Source organism: Scylla paramamosain, chromosome 19 (genome assembly GCF_035594125.1).
Source record: "Scylla paramamosain isolate STU-SP2022 chromosome 19, ASM3559412v1, whole genome shotgun sequence".
In the NCBI taxonomy this organism is placed as follows: Eukaryota; Metazoa; Arthropoda; class Malacostraca; order Decapoda; family Portunidae; genus Scylla; species Scylla paramamosain.
The window spans coordinates 7855708-7879075 of NC_087169.1; the positions used below are offsets into that span (position 1 = coordinate 7855708).

At 38.8% G+C, this 23368-nt stretch overlaps 1 protein-coding gene across 1 annotated transcript; it reads right to left on the reverse strand.

Annotated features, from left to right (window-relative positions):
- Nucleotides 1–504: 504 nt before the first annotated feature.
- On the reverse strand, nt 505–22814 carry LOC135109461 (uncharacterized). Its single transcript, XM_064020840.1, has 4 exons — nt 22794–22814; nt 21434–21615; nt 762–939; nt 505–627 (listed from the first exon to the last, which is right to left on the reverse strand). Exons 1-4 carry the CDS (start codon nt 22812–22814, stop codon nt 505–507), a joined length of 504 nt encoding a protein of 167 aa, XP_063876910.1.
- Nucleotides 22815–23368: the final 554 nt, after the last annotated feature.

Here is a 23368-nt window from a genome sequence, read left to right on the forward strand (position 1 = left end):
ACTTATATATATATATATATATATATATATATATATATATATATATATATATATATATATATATATATATATATATATATATATATATATATATATATATATATATTTTTTTTTATTTATTTTTTTTTGCTTAGAAAGGTTATCTTAGCATACCAACTCCTTATATGGTATTGATAAAACACTATCTTGTACCTTGTAAGATAAAATACATAGTTTGTATGTTTTTGTTTTTTTTCTACATTTTTAAGTGTCGAGAGATAGATAAAAAATAAATTGGAAAAAAAATAAAAAATAAATAAATAAATATATATATATATATATATATATATATATATATATATATATATATATATATATATATATATATATATATATATATATATATATATATATATATATATATATATATATATATATATATATATATATATATATATATATATATATATATATATATATATATATATATACATATATAAATTGAAAGATAGATAAATATACCTTTTAACGTGTTCTGTAATGTCTTTCTCCAAGTAGAGTCAAGAAAGCTATTCCTGACCCGAAGAGAAGCACGTAGAAGGCTCCCTGCAGGTGCATGATACCCAACACGAGGTCTTGCGACGCTTCCTGACGAAATGAAACACTACAATTGTTAAGTGTCACACACACTCACACACTCCCCCCCCCCCCACCCAACACACACACACACACACACACACACACACACACACACACACACACACACACACACACACACACACCAATTGTTTGAACGATGCAGCTTCGTACGGTGAATTTCCATCCTGACCCTTTGAGGCGTCGGCCCTGTTCTGTTTGACACGAAGAGCAATAACCTCATCCTTCCAGTGTGGCGTAATGCCGGCGTCTTCAAGGCGATTCATTACATCCCGGAAACGATATTGAAATGGGGCTCCTGACCTGCAATCAATCAGGGAACTTGAGAAGACAAATTATCCACTGTTTTGTAATATGTATAGTATTGCGGCAGTAACTTTTTAGAACTAAATAGAACAAAAGTCATTGGTATTGGTACCGTCTCCTTCACAGACTAACTAGAGAACATTTGGATCATAAGCCGCATGATAAGTACAGCGATTTGAAAATCTACAATATTACGTAATATGTCAGACTCCTGTTTCATTGTGCTATTGTAACGCGGTAATGTATTGAATTGAACTGGAAAGAACTCGTTCCTTTCAGTGGTAAATTCCTTTTCCTTTTCCCGCCTGTCTACGACTTCAACTATTATTAAAACAGAAGTATCAAGTCACATTGAAAACTAAATTGTCTCATTTCTTTTTTAGTCATTCTCTAACATTGTAGGAACAATGCAAAAGTTGATCAGGTTATATTTTAATTTATTTTTCATCATTAATCAGTCTTCATGACACATGCATGTGTGTGTGTGTGTGTGTGTGTGTGTGTGTGTGTGTGTGTGTGTGTGTGTGTGTGTGTGTGTGTGCTTATTATTTTTATCTGTTATTTTTATGCAAGAGGCGTACTGGCCAAAGGGCAACAAAAAAAGTTACCCTAATAAAAAAAATCATCATCATCATCATGCAGGAGCATACTCCCGGAGGCGCGCTGCTACTCTAAGCACGGGAGTTTCTCCTGGCGAGCCTCCATGCGGCTCCCTTCCTGTCACGAGTAACTCATTGCAAGATTCATCGATTTTCCTCAACCATGAGTGTTGTTGCCGCTACCTCTGTCTACTCCATTCAGGGTTGTCCCTTGCAGAAACAACCCGATGAGCAGGATCGACCTCTGGGAGGCGGGGCACATGCCCACAGAACAGAAGTTGGCGCTGATGTACTATGCAGGTAAAAGGCCCTGATTCAGTCTCACGGAGCAGTTGCTCGTGCGTCACGTGGTCAGACCAGCAATACTTCTTGATTTTGTCCATGTCTATGTCTCGCATGCATACAGCAAGACAGGGATCACCAATACTTGAAGATTCTAAGCTTCGTCCTCCTGCTTAGATAACAACAATGCCATATACTCGAATCAATTGAGTCCATAACACCGTAGGCCAGTCCAAGACGCCTTAGGACTTCTTGATGCGACCCTCCTCTGTTCTGAACAATACTGCCGAGATACATGGAGCTCTCGGTGATCTGAATGTCCTCACCACACGCATGGATAGATTGCACTGCTTCGTCCAGCATATCGCCAAACCACTGGGCCTTGTTCTTGACCCAGGAGACCTTTAGACCTAGTGGCTTCACTTTTTCGTGGAACGTTTCGAGAGCCAGCTCCAAAACTTCCAGTGACTCGGCAAGAATTACACCATGATCTGTAAATTCGAGGTCAGTGGCCTTGTTATTGCAGATCGATGCTCCACAGTGCCTCTGATCTGCGACTCTGCTTAGTATCCAGTCTATGCAAGTGTTAAAGAACAAGGGAGTAAGGACACATCCCTACCTCACTCATGAGTTCACAGGTCTCCTCCCCCTCCCCCCACACTTCACTGCACTTTCAGTCCCGGTATACAAACCAATCACTAGATCAAGAATCTTCGTAGCGATACTGCGGAACCCTAGAAGATTCCAGAGCGCCTCTCGATGAACCGAATCAAACGCCTTTTTAAGATCAACAAAGGCTGCAAGCATCCTCTGTCGAAACTCTTGACGCCGTTCCACAAAGACTCGAAGACTAGGATACGGTCGGTTGTTGACTTCTTGGGCGTGAATCCCGACTGTTAAGGTCTCTGAAACTCTAGCAGGTGATCAGGAATTCGCAGCAGCAGCAGTAGAGCGAACACCTTGCCCGGCACACTGAGCAGCGTTACACCGCGATAGTTGTTGCTGTCAGGCTGGTTGCTTTTCCCTTTCCATATAGGGACGACCAGGCCCTTTTTCCATTCAGGAGGAATGGTACCGGTCTGCCGCACAGCAGTTATGACTGCATGGAACCCGTGGATCATAGGCTCGTTTCCAATGCCACATACACCGGCTACCTTTCCATCCTTGAACCCTTCCACAACCTTTCTCACCTCGACAAGGGAAGGTGTAATTACGCTGATTGGTGGGTCAGTAGCCGCCACCTGCACACCAGCCAGGGGGAACTGTCTGTTTGGATGGTCGACCCTATACAATTGCTCAAATTACTCTGCCCAAAGGGCCCTGTACTTTTCCGTGTTTGATACAAGGCAACCATCCGCCGATCGGATAGAGCTCACCTGAGGTGCAGATCTGGAGTTGAGCTTCTTCAGGGCTCGATAAATAGGTTGAAGATCATTTGCAGTGAAATCATCTTCATCTTCTTCAGCGATTCCTCCAATGTACCTCTCCTTATCTTCTTTCAGGCGAGCTCTTGCCCTACGAGTCAAAGTCCTGTACTGGTCACGATCCCCAGCCAATCAGGTTGCGTGACCTATCTCTATAATCTCCACTGTATCTGGCAAGGCAAAACCATTCCTGGATTTTGGCAACACCCTGAGGTGCGCCAATAGTGTGCCCAGACAAGTCGTAGGTGTAACCCTCACTGCTGATGTCACCACTACCAGGCCGCCTCATGTTAAAGAGTGCAACTATCTCCAACTTCAGCCTCCTTAGCTCCCGTGATAGATGAGGAAGTCTGTGATCTTCTGAGGGGTTCAGGATATTCCAGTCGCCAACACGAAGTGGACGATGGAAGATTACCCCGCGCCCAGGCCCACAGGTTCGTGTGTCTCCGGCTTGATGATCCTCATAGATAGGGTCATCCATGGAGTTCGGTTATGATTAATTTCCCCACGCCCCCACCCACCACGGAGCCCAACATGGGGAGCCCGGATGTTGTGTCACATCACCCAACGGCCCCATGGGTGGCGGGGAAGTATACACAGCCACTACAGGATAGCTGCTCGCTGCCCTCCAAGTAGTGCCCGTTTGACCCTACCCAGTTCGAGCCGAAGCCATTAAATACGACTGACCAGCCATTTGACTTGAATAGGCCAGATCAAGCTAACCGTCTAGCAGAATAAGGGAACAAAGGAACATGTTGCTAGCCTCAGGGCGCAGGGTGCGGCTTGTCTCCAGGACTCCCTTCTCCTGCAAAATGGGTCACTATGCACGGCTAATACGTGGACATGAAGCAGTTAGTACTGGATTACAGGGTACCAGTAAAAAAAAAAAAAATGACCATCAAAAACTAAATAATGTCCCGAAACCTCCCTCAAGAGATGCAACATTGTGGAGATGAGAGAGAGACTAGAGATAGTCAGTTAGAAGAAAAGGGTTGACAAGGCGAACCGCCACATATATGTGAAGCGTACTCCATACATAGATGGATGAGGTCCCTGTACTGAATTAGCATCTAGGGGTGTGAGAAAAACTGGCGGAAGCGACTCATAACGTTTAACGTTACAAAAAGTGTTTTAGCATAATATGTGAAGTTTCCAGATATATGTGAAGTTTTAGATTATAAGTAAGGGACACACCGCGAATATTCACTGGAGAAAAGGTGGGGTGGAACAATTCGATGTTATCGAAGAATAAGAAGAGGAGATAGTTATCTGGAAGACTGTGTCGAGGTGATAGATGAAATAAAAATTATTGTCAACAACCAAGTTGTTGAAGATCCTTACACTTTAGACCAAGATGGGGTGCACAGATGACCTATGGAAAATTTATCTCAAACATCAGTAAAGAGAATCGGACGATTCTTCAAAAAAGGAGAAATTATTAGAGAGAATTGCTAATGCTGAATTTTGCCATCACCTTTAACGAGAGATACAGCAAAGTATATCAACCCAAATAACCACAATACCGCAGATGGAAACATCACTTGACGTGGAATATTTTTTTTACCAATGTTCCAGTCAAACGCACCATTGATTACATCATTGACAGAGTGTGCCATAATGACTCTGCACCCCGACTTAATATTCTTGAAATTGCACTCCTTGAATGCTGCACAAAGGAAGCTCCTTTTACCTGCCCTCGAGGAAACATGTATCGTCAAATTGATGTTGCAGCGATGGATCCTCTCTTCGGTGTGCTCATGGCCAACTTCTTTATGGGAGGAAGAAGTGCTTGAAAAGACTGAGAAGCCTGATGTATATTGCCGCTATATTGACGACAAATTCATCAAGACTAGAAGCAACGTTGATGCTGAGCATCTCAATTGTTGCCTTGAAGAAAGCAACAGCTATTGAAGTTCAATACAGCAGTGTATCAAGCCAACTAACCCTGAGCCTTAAAGGAAGGAGCGAATGTCCAGACCGATATAAGAACTCTACTATTGGTGATTCCACGTTAAGTGAGGCGATGTTACCATCGGTGTTGTTGTTCTTTTCTCCATATCCTCAAGAGTAACACCGCCGTTGGTAATATCGCCTCACTTGACGTGGAATCACTTACCAACGTGCCAATCAAACGCATTATCGACTACATCACTGACAGAGTCTACCATAACAACTTTAAATCTTCTCTTTACATACCTGAAATTACACTACACAGACTCCTCGAATGCTGCACAATGGAAGCCAACTTTTACCTGCCCTCGAGGAAACAAGTATCGTCAGATTGATGGTGTATCCATGATTTTTCCCTTGGGTGTGCTCATGGCCAACTTCTTTATGGGCTGCGTGAAAGAACTGTTTAAAAAGACTGGGGAGCCTGATATATATTGTCGCTATATTGACGACATATTCATTTAGACTACAAGCGAGGTTGGTTTGAAGAAACTTCTGGTCTCAGCTTCACTATAGAACACAGTGTAAATGGCACCATGCCTTTCCTCTACGTCCTTATATAGAAAAAGAGACAAGACAGAAATCACACGCCTTGTATAAGTTCAATTATAAACGAAGAAACTGTGAAATGCTCCCTTCAACTTACATCAGCATGACGAAGATGAAGCTATCTCGAAGGTTCATCTGGCACCTAATAATATCCGGAGCCTCAAGAATACACTTACAACAGCTTCACGGCATCAAGATCATAAGAAAAGACCTGGAAGAAAACACTGAAATTTTTTATATGTGTACAGATGCGAGACGCCTTCCAATACTTGAAGCACTGTACATAAAAGAATTCAATCCCAGGCTCAATGTACAGACCGAGGATTTACATGCCCTGCCGAGCATGAGAAAGGACCAAACACCGCCGACACAGAGTAAACCCAACAGCCAACCGAAGCCAAGCAATCAACGCCTCCCACCGCCACCACATAACAAGCCCAACAGTCGCTCGGTACTAGCCAATCCGCGCCTCTTACGGTCAAGAGTGACGCCTCGACTTACAGCACAAATACCAGCCTCCCCAGCGTGTCCAGTCATTTGACAATTACTGAGGTTAAGGAACCCGAAATCATGATATAGCAAGCATGACTAGCTACGGCGAAGTCATCAACCACATTTCAAAAGAGAATAAGACACTTATAAGATGTAAAGGAAATATCTTTGAGAAAATAATAAATGCTGACTAAGCGAACACATTCAATGAAACATGTAGAAGAGAGAATCTCCTGCCCGTATATACTTTCAATATATATATATATATATATATATATATATATATATATATATATATATATATATATATATATATATATATATATATATATATATATATATATATATATATATATATATATATATATATATATATATATATATATATATATATATATATATATATATATATATATATATATATATATATATATATATATATATATATATATATATTAAATTCTAGTGTTAATTCTAGTGTTGACGATATGACTCTTTTGTTAAAAATTATAAACATTAATTAAATTAATTAATTAATTAATTAATTAATTAATTAATTAATTAATTAATTAATTAATTAATTAATTAATTAATTTACATGATCTAGAAAGTGTGAGGTTAGGTCAGCTAAATATTCCATCCCTCCATTGTCAATAACATGAAATTTCTACGTGCCAACATTAGTGAGGATTTATATTGGAAATATCATATGACATATATGTTTGAAGTTATCTAAAATAGCAGGTATTTTATATTGAGTCTGTCATAACCTGACCACGCAGGCAATGATCAGCATTCATTATATACTTTGTTATCCACACCTTAGTTTTTGTGGCTCAATTTGGGAATTTGTATGGTTCTCATTTTTAAGTAAACTGCTAGTAGCCCCAAAGTAACATTCTCTCTCTCTCTCTCTCTCTCTCTCTCTCTCTCTCTCTCTCTCTCTCTCTCTCTCTCTCTCTCTCTCTCTCTCTCTCTGTCTCTCTCTCTCTCTCTATGTCTCTCACTCTCTCTCTCTCTCTCTCTCTCTCTCTCTCTCTCTCTCTCTCTCTCTCTCTCTCTCTCTCTCTCTCTCTCTCTCTCTCTCTCTTTGTTAAGGAATTGGATTCTACAGCTGAAGTGTTTTGTGAAACACACATTCTAAACTTTTGCTCAATACATAAATGTCTTACATTAATGTTAATATAAAATAAAAAAGGCCAGTGCAATAGTTAAAATTAGTAGAAAATTTTTTTTCACACAAAGAATATTATTATTGATATAGTAGTTCATATTTTTTGAGCTAAGCTATTTAAAAGCAATGTCATAAGTTATGGTCTGCAGTTACTTAAGCGTCTGCCTCCTCATAAAAAATTTTATTTCAAAATACACGTGAAATTAAGGATTATATACTGTAGATGACTTGTTCATGTTTACTCTTTTAGTGCTCAGACTTGTATTATGACTTGCATTATATCTATTTTCTTAGGACATTCATATATATTGGTGTAATGTATATGAATACTTGAAATATATGCACATATTCGTACATACCTGTAAGTGCGTGTTTTCATATGGCTTTGTACTCGAATGTGTTCGCTGTCTGTATGTTTGATGTTTGATATATGAAGTTATAGTATTTATAGTAGTTTTATGTATCTAAACAAATAATTCATGCATGTCCGAGTTTCCTATATAGAGATATGCGTTCGCATCATTATTTTTGCACCCTTTATATAATTTATAATTAAATAACTGCTCTCGCCACACTTTGTCAATCAAAACTCTCTGTCAAGGAGATCCCGCTTGGCAGATCATGCCATAGAGACTCATAGGAATGCATACAAGAACTTAAATGCAATTTATATGGCAATAAATATTACCTACTTACACTGGCCTCTCACCGGTAAACACAATGAGGAGGATTGTGCGAGTTCCATGGACATACAAACTTAGCTAGGTTATGGCAGCGGCGATATGTCGCATGCGAATTGTGGGCATGTCATGCGAATTGTGGATATCCTTTTCAGCTTCGCTTAAACTCGTGTTTGGTGGGTTATTTTTGACTGATATTGTTTCTAAAGCAAACATGATTATCATTCGTTAATATGAAGGTAAAGAAAATATCAACAGTACTATTATAACTCCCATTTATCAAGTATTCTACAACCTCAGACTCGTCTCCTGGACGGCGATTCCGCTGGCTTCGTCATGGGTGCGTGCACTTTCTTTTTTTTTTCTTTTTTTTTATTTATTTATTCATTTATTTTTTTAAGTAACTAGGTGATTTTTTTTTCACGTTTCTTTCAATGCTGTACACAGTGTAATAACACGTACGCCTCCATATACATATTCAGTGATAAACGCTCACATTTAACTATATTACAAGCCAAAATAAATTCACCCCTCGCCTCCGATTAAGCTACTGTAGCGATCGCTCCGAACATCGTCATAAAATCACAGATTTCTTCACTATTTTTTGTTGAATGATGATTCTTTAGCTATAGCTTGAAATAAAACGCAAATGTCGATCCAATAAATGATAAATTAAATCAAATTTGGCCCGTTTTTATCGTCGCTGAGGGAACCAGGAGGAACAAAGGTACATGCATCAACGCACTTTATTTTTTTTCGCAAAAATTATGTTACAAAAACCAATTTATTTGGACAGATTTATGCAGGTGAATAGTTGGATCATCTTCACACCAATGATAAACACTTGCAGATCATTTATACTGGTAGGGGAAGAATAATTATTTACTGTCAGACCTTCATTTCAAGGTTTCACTAAAGTAAACATACTTGAATTAAGATTACACTAGATGTCAAAACACAACTGAATCTAACATTTAATCCCCTATAAGAACACAATATCACTCACCCAGTGTGTTAACTGCTTGACAGATTACTCAGATCATCTTGAGTTTGCTTTTCACCCTTCAATATCCTTAGACGCACCAGGTTAGTAAACCAAAATCTTCCTGAAGAAGTAACAAGTTAAATATGACGGTTTAGATCCATCATGGTAAATCTTCCTAAGTCTGCGTCACATACAATAATGATACATTACAATGGAGAAGACACTGTAGCCTTGGTAATTACGTAAGATAAAGTTGAGGTTCATGTTTAGTATAGCTGTGATAGCTTCGAGCTTTATAATGTGATCCCATTCTTGTGAGGCTGCCTATTGTCACCATAATAAATTGCAGGATGGGGTACTTAGGTTAGGTTATATTAGTAAACCTTTTGGGGTCCAGAGGGGCCAGCCCCCGGTTAGGAAGTTAGGTTAGGTTAGATCCCACCAAACGTTACTACTAAACTAATATTTTAATCTAACCTTGACTTAGTACATAACCACCTACCTACTCGGGATTCAGTAACATTATAACCATAAAATTTTGGGATTGCTTCCGTAAATCTTTGCAAAACTCCATGGAATTTACCGAAAATTCTATGAAAAAAAATTTCAACAAAATAACCGAGTCAGCGGGCTCGCTCTCCTGGTAAGATATGTTATGTACGGAAGGATAGCTTAGGTAGGTTATATACATGCGCTAGGTTTTGTACGATAAGTTTTAAGTCAGTGGTCCAAATAAATGCACAGAGACCTGAGTTAATTGTGGGAATAGGGGACACAAATGAGTGGACTCTTGGTTGAACGATAATTTTTTTACACAGGATCCTCGACACAGATTTCGTTTGACGCTCAGTCCTAGAACATCATTAAGAGCTTCGCATTTTAAACCTGTCTCATAATACGTAAATAGACTTCTCTTCACTCTGAATTCTAAATTTACGCAGGTCTAATTTACAGTCTTTCCTGCCTGCATCCATCATGGAGCAATCAGTAACTGGTAATAATATGTAAATATTGGTCCACATTCTCATTCTCATCTAGTAGGGAAAGAAATATTATTTATGAGTGTTGCTCTCTTTTGGTCATGTTTGGTTTATTTGTATCCTATTAAAGAAATCTTTACCAAGTAAAAATTGCTTATGGACTAAATACACAGTTTTATTTCGTTGTCCCAGAAAATGGTCTAAATATGTTCCCTTCATATGTAACCAACCAGCTGGAAAACACTGCAGACCTAAATAAAAAGAACATAGATCAACTCTAATCTTATATCAAGTTTGGATACTCCCAAGGCTAATTCTTCATGAATAACTTAACAACAGTGATGGGAATTTATGACTGGATTAGGTGGTCTACAAAGACAGAAAGCAAAACTCAGAATTTGTATTCATAATAAAACTAACTAATTTAGAAACGAACAAATTAAAAACTACAATACGTAAACTTAAAAAAAAAAAAAGATGTTGTTCCTCATTTTTTTACTGTACTGAAATGGCACAGTGAGGTGTCGAAACATCTGGTCAATAAACATTTTAGTGACAGCGCTGCCTATCCTCTTCCACCTCAAACTGAGGCGAGGTTGCACATGATCCCTCATCTCCCAGTGACACTGAATTTTAGAAATTGGAACTATTTTTTTCTTACAGTTATCAATAAATTACAAATGGAATAGGTTTCAAAATTGAATTGCAGTATTGCTATTTTGCAGGCTGATGCTAATTTCATTCTTATACGTAAAAACTATATATATATATATATATATATATATATATATATATATATATATATATATATATATATATATATATATATATATATATATATATATATATATATATATATATATATATATATATATATATATATATATATATATATATATATATATATATATATCTATCTATCTATCTATCTATCTATCTATCTATCTATCTATCTATCTTTCTATCTATCTATCTATCTATCTATCTACACATATATATATATATATATATATATATATATATATATATATATATATATATATATATATATATATATATATATATATATATATATATATATATATATATATATATATATATATATATATATAATTTATTTTTATATATATATATATATATTTTTTTTTTTATGACATTACTTGCTCAAGTAGGGTCTCGGTAGCTCAGTCAGTAGCATGACACACCACGACACAAAATGACCCGAGATTGATCCCTGGCTACGCCAGTTTCTCTCTCTCTCTCTCTCTCTCTCTCTCTCTCTCTCTCTCTCTCTCTCTCTCTCTCTCTCTCTCTCTCTCTCTCTCTCTTTGTTTAGTACAAAGTTAGCCCCTCGGCTCACGCCGCATTAATCAGTACCTGGTTGTCATGATTGGGGAAGGGAAAGGTGAAGTTTTTATTAAACTACTTGTGATAATTTTCAGTATGATGGATAAGGTGGAAAAATACAAGAAGGTAAAGATATGGTTGGCAGGGGTCAAACCCATTTGCTGGCTAAAAGACCTCAAGACTCTGGCGCCTCAGAGACAATTGCTACCTTGAAGGTAAGTATAAGATATGTATTACCTAGTAAACGTATTCATCAAATTTTGTTTATACACAAAAATACTTTATACTGTTGATAATCATAATTAATAGTCCTTCACTACTGCATAAGATTTAAGGATAAGGCCCAACTCTTTGGACTATGAAAAATTATTCAAGTATTTATTTTACAAAGTGAAGCAAATTTCTACTTTTAGTGTATGGCTGCGACAAGGGGTCAAACACCAAAATAAACAAACTAGTAAATTGGCTTTAAAGGTCAGCAGATTGCATGCGTCGGTTGCTCATCACCACTTTACTTTACCTGTCTAATATACAGAATATATGAAATTGCATGTTATATCTCGTTATATACTACATTTTCTTGGGTTTTACGTGATTTCGTTATGTTGAATAATTAAAGAGTTATAAAATGAGGAATAATACGGTGTGTTAAGCAGGATGTATATTTTCAGATTTTAAAACTTTCACATGGCCCTTTAAAAAAAAAAAAATTTTGACCTTTAGAAAATATTGACATGTAGCATCTCTTAATAATTCATTCAGAAGGGACTCAGACTTTTAAGTAAAAGACTCCATTACAATAATTTTAGTGCTTTCCGCAAGTTCAGGTGCGCTGTCTAGGCACCACTTTCTCTAGGTCTAGGATGAAGGATGGACGACGCTGGCAGAGGTACGATCATTTCTACTATTTCTCTCTCTCTCTCTCTCTCTCTCTCTCTCTCTCTCTCTCTCTCTCTCTCTCTCTCTCTCTCTCTCTCTCTCTCTCTCTCTCTCTCTCTCTCTCTCTCTCTCTCTCTCTCTCTCTCTATATATATATATATATATATATATATATATATATATATATATATATATATATATATATATATATATATATATATATATATATATATATATATATATATATATATATATATATATCCTCATTATAAACTGTATTAGGGCTGTGAGAGTTTATAGTGAGGATCTGTTGTTTATTCTCAACATTTTTATCTCCTACTCTTTAAAAGATTCGTAAGTAATTTGCCTTCCCTTTTCAAGATCACATGAGAGAGAGAGAGAGAGAGAGAGAGAGAGAGAGAGAGAGAGAGAGAGAGAGAGAGAGAGAGAGAGAGAAAGTCCACTATATCGATGGTAACGCGCCGTGTTGCCAAACTCTCTCTCTCTCTCTCTCTCTCTCTCTCTCTCTCTCTCTCTCTCTCTCTCTCTCTCTCTCTCTCTCTCTCTCTCTCTCTCTTAACAATAGATAAGTAATAATTGTACTTTAATAACATATATTCATATACTAACTTGACACAAAATGTAAGGTATTGGCATTAAGAATGCCTTACAACAGTTTAGACTGGATGGTGTGGCAAGTGTTGATGAAGAAAGCTTACGTGCCCCCCCGGAATAATGTTTTCTATTTTATTGTCATTTATGGAAACTTTCATGTATGTAACACTTTTTTTTTATTTCTTTTAGTAACAATAATGGAAGGTAATGTTCTGCGTTAGATTTAACTATCATTATCAACAGCTGCCTCTTCAGACATGTAATACTTACCGATTGAGATAGTGATGGCAATACCATGGTTGATGAGGTATACACTACTATGACTAATGAATGTTATCTGCCCGCAGGATAGAGATATGATCATATCAATGTTATATTTTATAAGATATAGGGAAAATTATGCAACATTATATATTATTTACTTTGTTTCACAGTGCTTAACGTTTGGCCCTTGTTGCAGCCAGCTACTCAAATGCTGTGTGTGTGTGTGTGTGTGTGTGTGTGTGTGTGTGTGTGTGTGTGTGTGTGTGTGTGTGTGTGTGTGTGTGTGTGTGTGTGTGTGTGTGTGTGTGTGTGTGTGTGTATTTGTGTGTGTATTTATCTAACTGTATTCTGCAGCGTTCGTGCACAGATAGACAGACAGATATACAGACAGATAGACAGAAACTTGAGGTCACTGGGATAGTGGACACATGGAATGCAATGCCATCTCCTACAGAGGAGCGGACTCTGTGGAACGAAAATTTTTTGAAGCAGGATTCCTAAACACAGAGTTTAGGAATCCTCACTAAGAGTTTGTCATTTTGTACCTGTTTCATTATATATAAATTGCTACTTGGATGATTTGCCTTTTTTTTCTATTAATAACGTATTTGCATCTGACAGCCAGGACATGTCTTTTCTCCCGCTTATCACGGATGATCACATATCTGTACTTGATTTCCCAGAATCTCAATATGAATTACTCACTCTCCTGAATTCTTTCAGGAACGTCTGGGCCACACAGACGTCATCGTTCACACTATTCATCTCACGCCTGGATCCAGACCATCTTACACCCCAAGCCACACAGTAGTTGTGTTTTGCTTGATGAAGCTGTGCGAGGTATGTTAGTTCAGGATGAAATGGAACCTGCCTGTTTACCTCATAACGCTCCCTTGTTACTCGTTCCAAAGAAACAAGGCGATTGGCGTGTCGTTGTCGACTTCAGGAAACTCAACGCATCTACCATTCCTGACCGTTATCCTATCCCGAGATTAGGTGATCTTCAGTCTCTCGGAGATTCAAATGCGGTATTTTCTACCCTAGACTTACAATCAGGATTCTTAAAAGTTGAATTAGAAAAAACTTTACGGCCATAAACTGCTTTCACCACCTCCTCTGGTCAGTTTATGTTCAAACGCATGACCTAAGGTCTACATATCTCGCCTCTAACATTTCAGACATTGATGAATTCTGTTCTCTTAGGTCTTATCGTAAAAGTGTCCTGCTTCCTTGATGGCGTTATCATTGCATCAGTCTTCACAGGATCATTTTCACACGCTGTCTCTCCTTCTGTCACGCTCTCAAGCTGCTGGCTTAAAGATCAAACTTAGCAATCAACAAGTCAAATTCCTTGGTCACAAAGTCAACATAAATGGTATTCACACTTTAGATGACCAGGTAAATGCTGCGAAAAATTTCCCTCTTCCTAATAATATTGATCACATCAGGCAATTCATCGGTCTTGCTGGATTTTATCGCTAGTTCATGAAAAATTTCAGCCTTATCGCTCGACCTCTCGCTCATTTGGTCAAGAAAAATGTTGCATTCATCTGGTCTGTAAGGGAACAAGATGCCTTTGATCCTCTCAAAATTGCCTTACGTCAAGCACCAGTTATTGTTTTTTTTTTTTTTTCCAAATTTCCAGAAAGATTTAATCTTATACACTCACACTTCTGGCTTTGGAATCGGCGATATTCTTATGCAGAAAATTTCATTCGGTGAGCATCGTGTACTAGCTTACGCTACCAGACTTTTCAACGAGGCAAAGCAAAATTATGACATCACAAAGCGTAAAAGTCTCGCCGTGATCTGGTGGCTACGTCATTTCCGTGAACTCATCTTAGGCTATACGATTCATGTCCACACTGATCATTATGTTGTCACAGAGACCTTCAAAGGCAACAACTTCACAGGTTAATTTGCTCGCTGGCATCTCACGATTCAAGAATTTAATCCTACAATTTCATAAATTCCTGGTAAGGCAAACTCAATGGCAGATTCACTATCACGCAATGTTGCTACTATGTCCATCATGACAGAAAATCCTACCTTGCCAACCATGTATGAAATAAGGAAACATCAACTTTCAGACGCCTTCTGTTCTAGTGTTGCTTATTACCTCGAATCTCGTGATGAGACAAATCTTCCTAAGTTGCAAGTGAGTGCTGATACGTTTTTTTTTCATGCAAGACGATCTCTTATATAAGTTGAGTGATGCCTCTACTGACGATTCTAATGAGCTTTTATCTCAGCTCGTGGTACCTCAGTCGCTAGTGAGTATCATACTTCACCACGTTCACGACTCACCCCACGCAGGACATCCAGGTCGGAACAGATGCCTCGCACAGGCAAAAGGATCATATTTCTGACCGACTATGAGGAAAGATATCTTTCAACACTGTGCACTCTCTCCTCAGTGTGCTTCACGTCGTATCTCACTCGCAAACAAGAGTCCATCGCTTCCATACCCCATCGCTACCGCTCCTTGGGATTCAGTCTCTGTTGATCTGCTCAAACTTCCAATTACAGAGAACGGTTATCAGTATCTTCTAGTTTTTGTGGATAGTTTCACTCGTTTCACCATTCTCGCTACTCTCAAGGACAAAATTGTTGTGTTTGTTGGTCGAGCGATCATCGACAACATAATTTGTCCGTTTAACTCTCCTCGTGTCATCTTATCTGACAATGGCGCTGAATTCAATAATTCTGTCTTACAGGAGATTTGTAAGGAATTTCATATAAAGAAATGTAACATTGTTCCTCACTCACCCAGTTCAAAAGGGAAAGTAGAGCGTTGTAATAAACGCATCCTTGACTTTCTGCGTTACATGACAGAAGCAAAGCACACCTGTGACGAATCGCTTCCTCAGATAGTCTGCTTTGTCAACTCAGCAATCCATTCCACCATCAACGAGTCTCCACATTTCGTGCTGTTTGGTACCGACAAGCGTCTTCCATATGAGATGCTGCGGAAATAACTTCGTAGAGCGACAGATTCTTCCATTGAAGTCGGCGATATAGTCTTCCTAAGAGTTCACGACCGTAACTCTAAATTAGATTAATTGTTCTTTGGGCCACACCGTGTGATCGAATCTCTCCATGGCCACAAAGTAAAAAAATTATAGATCTCAAAATCTTAGGAGAACAGATTGTCCATATCGATCATTGGAAGCGTGTGAACAAGGGATTCAACGATGAATGTGTACATTAAGTATCATTAAGTTCTGATTTAACAGATCCTTCAAGCGACTCAAGCTTAACCACACACACACTTTTGTTCTTACAGACTGAGACTTCGTTCCCATTCCAAAGTCTAATCATCCAATTTCAATATTATGTATATATGTGAATATTTCTCTTTACCTATAAGTGTTGTACATGTATTATATTAACTTATCATGTCTGTATGTTATCATAAAGGTTCTCGTTCCGCACTCTCACTCTCTGATATCATGTATCTTCTGTTAATTGCTCCCATCCTACTGCCTTATTGGTATATCCAAATACGAGGCAGCATTTTTCGTGGGGGAAGGCATCTGTATCAGTCTCAATTATTATTATTATAAATATGTATAATTCACTATTTTTTATATTCATCTCAAGTGTACCATGGACAGCCAGTCCTATCTCCACCTTTCAAGGGAATTTCACACTCACTTCCAGTCCTTAGGGATAACACCTGCGTACATATGTTCGTCATCCTTCCTGGTTATTTCTCCTTCTTTACCTCAAGGGAATTTCACACCCATTTCCAGTCCTTAGGAATAACACCTGCGTTAGTCCCCTTCCTCTACGTCTCAAGGGAATTTCACACCCACTTACAGTCCTGAGGGATAATTATCTGCGACCCACTTAGCTCAAATAAATATAGCCCACATGTAGCGAGCTCTCAGTTCCAGTTCAGTCCTAGTCAGAGACACAGTCAGTCACCCAGTCACGATCAGTCAGTCTTGTTCTTTCACTCAGTTCCGCTCAATCACAGTCAGCCGTGAGACACACTGCTCAGATATAAATCATATCACTTCAAAGACAAAGAGAGTACAGTCAATCGCCACATTATATTTTCGTCTGGAATCCAGTGTGTATTATCTACCTATTGTTATATCAAGAACTCTCGTCGTCGTGTCTTTTATTTGCACACACCATATATCATCAGACTACCCACGACCTCCAAGCTATCAGAATCACCGCCTCCATGCTGCCAACACTATAAGCATCCTCATCGACTGTGCAAGTAACATCCATCATCAATCATCACCTCCAGAATAACAGAGGTGACAAATCAAATGAGACACATGTGGCGCATCAACTCAGAAACACTGGCGATCAACAACCTAGAACAAGTGGTGGCACAATGTCACTGATGTGTGTGTGTGTGTGTGTGTGTGTGTGTGTGTGTGTGTGTGTATGTATATATATATATATATATATATATATATATATATATATATATATATATATATATATATATATATATATATATATATATATATATATATATATATATATATAATTTTTTTATGTAGGAAGGACACTGGCCAAGGGCAACAAAAATCTAATAAAAAAAATGCCCACTGAAATGCCAGTCCCATAAAAGGGTCAAAGCAGTGGTCAAAAATTGGTGGATAAGTGTCTTGAAATCTCCCTCTTGAATGAATTCAAGTCATAGGAAGCTGGAAATACAGAAGCAGGCAGAGAGTTCCAGAGTTTACCAGAGAAAGGGATAAATAATTGACAATATTGGTTAACTCTTGCGTTAGGGAGGTGGACAAAATAGGGGTGAGAGAAAGAAGAAAGTCTTGTGCAGCGAGGCCACAAAAGGAGGGGAGCATGCAGTTAGCAAGATCAGAAGAGCAGTTAGCATGAAAATAACGGTAGAAGACAGCTAGATATGCAACATTGCGGCGGTGAGAGAGAGGCTGAAGATAGTCAGTTAGAAGAGAGGAGTTGATGAGACGAAAAGCTTTTGATTCCATCCTGCCTAGAAGAGCAGTATGAGTGGAACCCCCCAGACATGTGAAGCATACTCCATACATGGACGGATAAGGCCCTTGTACAGAGTTAGCAGCTGGGGGGGTGAGAAAAACTTCATAGAAGCTGTTTTAGCTAGATATGAGATGTGAAGTTTCAAGTTCAGATTATAAGTAAAGGACAGACCGAGGATGTTCAGTGTAGAAGAGGGGTACAGTTGAGTGTCATTGAAGAAGAGGGGATAGTTGTCTGGAAGGTTGTGTAGAGTTGAAAGATGGAGGAATTGAGTTTTTGAGGCATTGAACAATACCAAGTTTGCTCTGCCCCAATCAGAAATTTTAGAAAGATCAGAAGTCAGGCGTTTTGTGGCTTCCCTGCGTGATATGTTTACCTCATGAAGGGTTGGACGTCTATGAAAAGACGTGGAAAAGTGCAGGGTGGTATCATCAGCGTAGGAGTGGATAGGACAAGAAGTTTGGTTTAGAAGATCATTAATGAACAATAAGAAGAAAGTGGGTGACAGGACAGAACCCTGAGGAATACCACTGTTAATAGATTTAGGAGAAGAACAGTGACCGTCTACCACAGCAGCAATAGAACGGTCAGAAAGGAAACCTGAGATGAAATTAGAGAGAGATGGATAGAAACCGTAGGAGGGTAGTTTGGAAATCAAAGCTTTGCGCCAGACTCTATCAAAAGCTTTTGATATGTCCAAGGCAACAGCAAAAGTTTCACCAAAATCTCTAAAAGAGGATAACCAAGATTCAGTAATGAAAGCCAGAAGATCACCAGTAGAGCGACCTTGACGGAACCCATACTGATACAGATATAAGGTTGTGAAGTGATAGATGTTTAAGAATCTTCCTGTTGAGGATAGATTCAAAAACTTTAGATAGGCAGGAAATTAAAGCAATAGGACGGTAGTTTAAGGGATTAGAACGGTCACCCAGGCAAACTTCCAGCAAGAAGGAAAGGTAGATGTTGACAGACAGAGCTGAAAGAGTTTGACTAGGCAAGGTGCAAGCACGGAGGCACAGTTTCGGAGAACAATAGGAGGGACCCCATCAGGTCCATAAGCCTTCCAAGGGTTTAGGCCAGCGAGGGCATGGAAAACATCATTGCAAAGAATTTTAATAGGAGGCATGAAGTAGTCAGAGGGTGGAATAGAGGGAGGAACAAGCCCAGAATCGTCCAAGGTAGGGTTTTTAGCAAAGGTTTGAGCAAAGACTTCACCTTTAGAAATAGATGTGATAGCAGTGGTGCCATCTGGTTGAAGTAGAGAAGGGAAAGAAGAAGAAGCAAAGTTACTGGAGATATTTTTGGCTAGATGCCAGAAATCACGAGGGGAGTTAGATCTTGAAAGGTTTTGACATTTTCTGTTTATGAAGGAGTTTTTGGCTAGTTGGAGAACAGACTTGGCATGGTTCCAGGCAGAAATATAAAGTGCATGAGATTCTGGTGATGGAAGGCTCAAGTACCTTTTGTGGGCCACATCTCTATCATGTATAGCACGAGAACAAGCTGTGTTAAACCAAGGTTTAGAAGGTTTAGGACGAGAGAAAGAGTGAGGAATGTATGCCTCCATGCCAGACACTATCACCTCTGTTATGCGCTCAGCACACAAAGACGGGTCTCTGACACGGAAGCAGTAGTCATTCCAAGGAAAATCAGCAAAATACCTCTTCAGGTCCCTCCATGTAGCAGAGGCAAAATGCCAGAGGCACCTTCGCTTAGGGGGATCCTGAGGAGGGACTGGAGTGATAGGACAAGATAAAGATATGAGATTGTGATCGGAGGAGCCCAACGGAGAAGAAAGGGTGACAGCATAAGCAGAAGGATTAGAGGTCAGGAAAAGGTCAAGAATGTTGGGCGTATCTCCAAGACGGTCAGGAATACGAGCAGGGTGTTGCACCAGTTGTTCTAGGTCATGGAGGATAGCAAAGTTGTAGGCTAGTTCTCCAGGATGGTCAGTGAAGGGAGAGGAAAGCCAAAGCTGGTGGTGAACATTGAAGTCTCCAAGAATGGAGATCTCTGCAAAAGTTAAGAGGATCAGAATGTGCTCCACTTTGGAAGTTAAGTAGTCAAAGAATTTCTTATAGTCAGAGGAGTTAGGAGAGAGGTATACAGCACAGATAAATTTAGTATGAGAGTGACTCTGTAGTCGTAGCCAGATGGTGGAAAACTCGGAAGATTCAAGAGCGTGGGCACGAGAGCAAGTTAAGTCATTGCGCACATAAACGCAGCATCCAGCTTTGGATCGAAAATGAGGATAGAGAAAGTAGGAGGGAACAGAAAAGGGGCTACTGTCAGTTGTCTCAGACAACTGAGTTTCAGTGAGGAAAAGAAGATGATGTTTAGAAGAGGAGAGGTGGTGTTCTACAGATTGAAAATTAGATCTTAGACCGCGAATGTTGCAGAAGTTAATGAAGAAAAAGTTGAGGGCGGTGTCAATACACTTAGGGTCGTCGACAGAAAGGCAGTCCGACCTGGGGACATTTATGGTCCCCTCCCGAGATGGGGACTCCGAGGCTGGTGTAGGAGTCGCCATGATGATTTAAAAATTTTTGAGTGAAGGGTGTGTGTGTTATTAGGTGCTTGTAGTTTTGTGTAGAGGAAGAGAGTTGTCTTTAGAGGGCAGGCTGTGACTGCCCCCTTGTCTTGTGAGACACAAAGGGAAACGTTCATTGAGGTCAAAGCTGGGTTTAATGATAAGTTCACAGCACCCCCTGAACAGTGCTTTGAGACCTCACTGGGAGTAATTATCGTTTCGGCAGGTGTCTACTGCCTCCTCTTCCAGAGGAGGAGGAGGCCAAATATATCGTGCTCAATAGGGATAATAGGCCATTAACGTTAGTGGCCAAGAGAATTTTGGACAGCAAGATTAATGATCAGGTTAGGTTAATGTTACTGAACAAGCCGTTAACGTTAATAGCCTATTATCTCTACTGGGCACTATATATATATATATATATATATATATATATATATATATATATATATATATATATATATATATATATATATATATATATATATATATATATATATATATATATATATATATATATATATATATATATATATATATATATATATATATAATTACCATAATTACTATTTTCATTATCTTTATATTCGTTATCAAGATAATTATTGATGCTGCTTTCCTGGCTACACACACACACACACACACACACACACACACACACACACACACACACACACACACACACACACACACACACACACACACACACACGCACACACACCCACCCACATACGCGGTTACTTCATACTAACCTGACAGGCCAACCAAAGACGGCCATCACAGGAACTTCTTCGCGACTCAGGTGAAAAGGAGAGTTACCGAGAGCGTCAGCGTAGTTAGAGGCAACGGCAACTTTTACGTAATTGCTGAAGCTGATGAAGGAGAAGCCTCCAGCGAGCACCCTCTTCAAGGCCTCATCCACGGTGTCTAACAACTGGTGTCAAGAGGACAGGTAGATAGATAAAAGAGAGAGAGAGAGAGAGAGAGAGAGAGAGAGAGAGAGAGAGAGAGAGAGAGAGAGAGAGAGAGAGAGACACACACACACACACACACACACACACACACACACACACACACACACACACACATATATATATATATATATATATATATATATATATATATATATATATATATATATATATATATATATATATATATATATATATATATATATATATATATATAAATTCTTGAGGAATTTTGAGTCATTGTTTTCAAACAAGAAATAGTTCCAGAGCCGTCCAAGACCAGAGGGCACCTGAACACCAAAATCATCAAATGAAGGTACATCCATGAAAGAAAGCAAATCCTAACATATATGCTCTATTAACCGGATTGCGGATTCCGAATTAGCGGATGCCGTTAGGGGGGTTTTGGCGGCGCTCGGGGTGTGTGGCTTCTTCGGTGGGCAGGCTTGCTACTGTTTGTAAATTTTGTAAATGCAAAGGCATTCTATTGACATGATGTTTCCACATCCCCACTAAATCTTACTAAACTAAACACCACAAAACCCATCAATAGCTCCTGAGAAAGGTTAGGGCACACGGGATAGATGGGAAGGTGTTAAGCTGGATAGGGTCATAGTTAGCGACAGACGACAAAGAGTTGTAATAAACGGCTCGAAATCCGAGTGTGGTCATGTAATTAGTGGGGTGCCACATGTATCAGTATTAGGGCCATTGTTATTTCTAATATGTATCAATGACTTGGATAGAGGAATTAGTAGTGATGTTAGTAAATTTGCGGATGACACAAAGATAGGTAGATTAATTAGGTCAGAATCGGATGCCATCGCCTTGCAGGCAGATTTAGATAGGATGAATGAATGGACGGACAGATGGCAAATGCAATTTAATATCAACAAATGCAAAGTACTTAGCGTAGGTAGAGGAAACCCAGACAGTAGGTACACATTAAACAACCAAACTCTGATAGGTACAGGGTATGAGAAAGATTTAGCTCTGAACTCCATCTAGGAAAACAATGCATAGAGGCCAGAAAAAGGGAAAATAGGGTACTAGGATTAATTTTTAGAAGTATTAAAAGTAGAAGGCCGAAAGTCTGGAGGATGTATGTATGTATATATGTATGTATGTATTAAAGTTATACTTGGCGCTGGTCAGACCTCATCTAGACTACGCCGTGCAGTTCTGGTCCCCACATTACAGGAAAGATATAGGTCTGTTAGAATTTGTACATAGGAGAATGGCGAAAAAGATAAAGGGGATGAGGAGTATTCCTTACGAGGCGAGATTGAAGCTGTTAAATTTTCATTCTTTAGAGAGACGTAGGTTAAGAGGGGAGTGATAGAAGTCTTGAAGTGGTTTAAGGGTTATAACAAGGGGGATGTAAGCAAAATTCTTAAGATCAGCAACCAGGATAGAACAAGAAATAATGGGTTCAAGCTTGAAAAATTTTGGTTTAGGAAGGAGATAGGAAAAAAATGGTTCTCAAATAGAGTGGTAGATGAGTGGAACGGACTCAGTAATCATGTTGTTAGTGGTAGGACATTAGAGAGTTTTAAGAGAAGATTAGACATGTTTATGGATGGGGATAATAGATGAAATAGGTAGGTATATTTCATACAGGGACTGCTACGTGTAAGCCTGTTCGCTCCTTGCAGTTTCCCTTATTTCTCATGTTATGTTCTAAACAGAACCAGAGAGAGAAAAAAGACTACTGTA

Excerpts from the sequence above, each read along its gene's own strand:
- LOC135109461 (XM_064020840.1), bottom strand. The coding sequence starts at position 22,814 with ATGAGGTCTGACCAGCGCCAA. Across the intron at positions 21,616-22,793 it reads TGAGGTCTGACCAGCGCCAA|TTGTTAGACACCGTGGATGA; the intron begins GTATAACTTTAA and ends TCTTGACACCAG. Across the intron at positions 628-761 it reads CTGCATCGTTCAAACAATTG|GAAGCGTCGCAAGACCTCGT; the intron begins GTGTGTGTGTGT and ends TCATTTCGTCAG.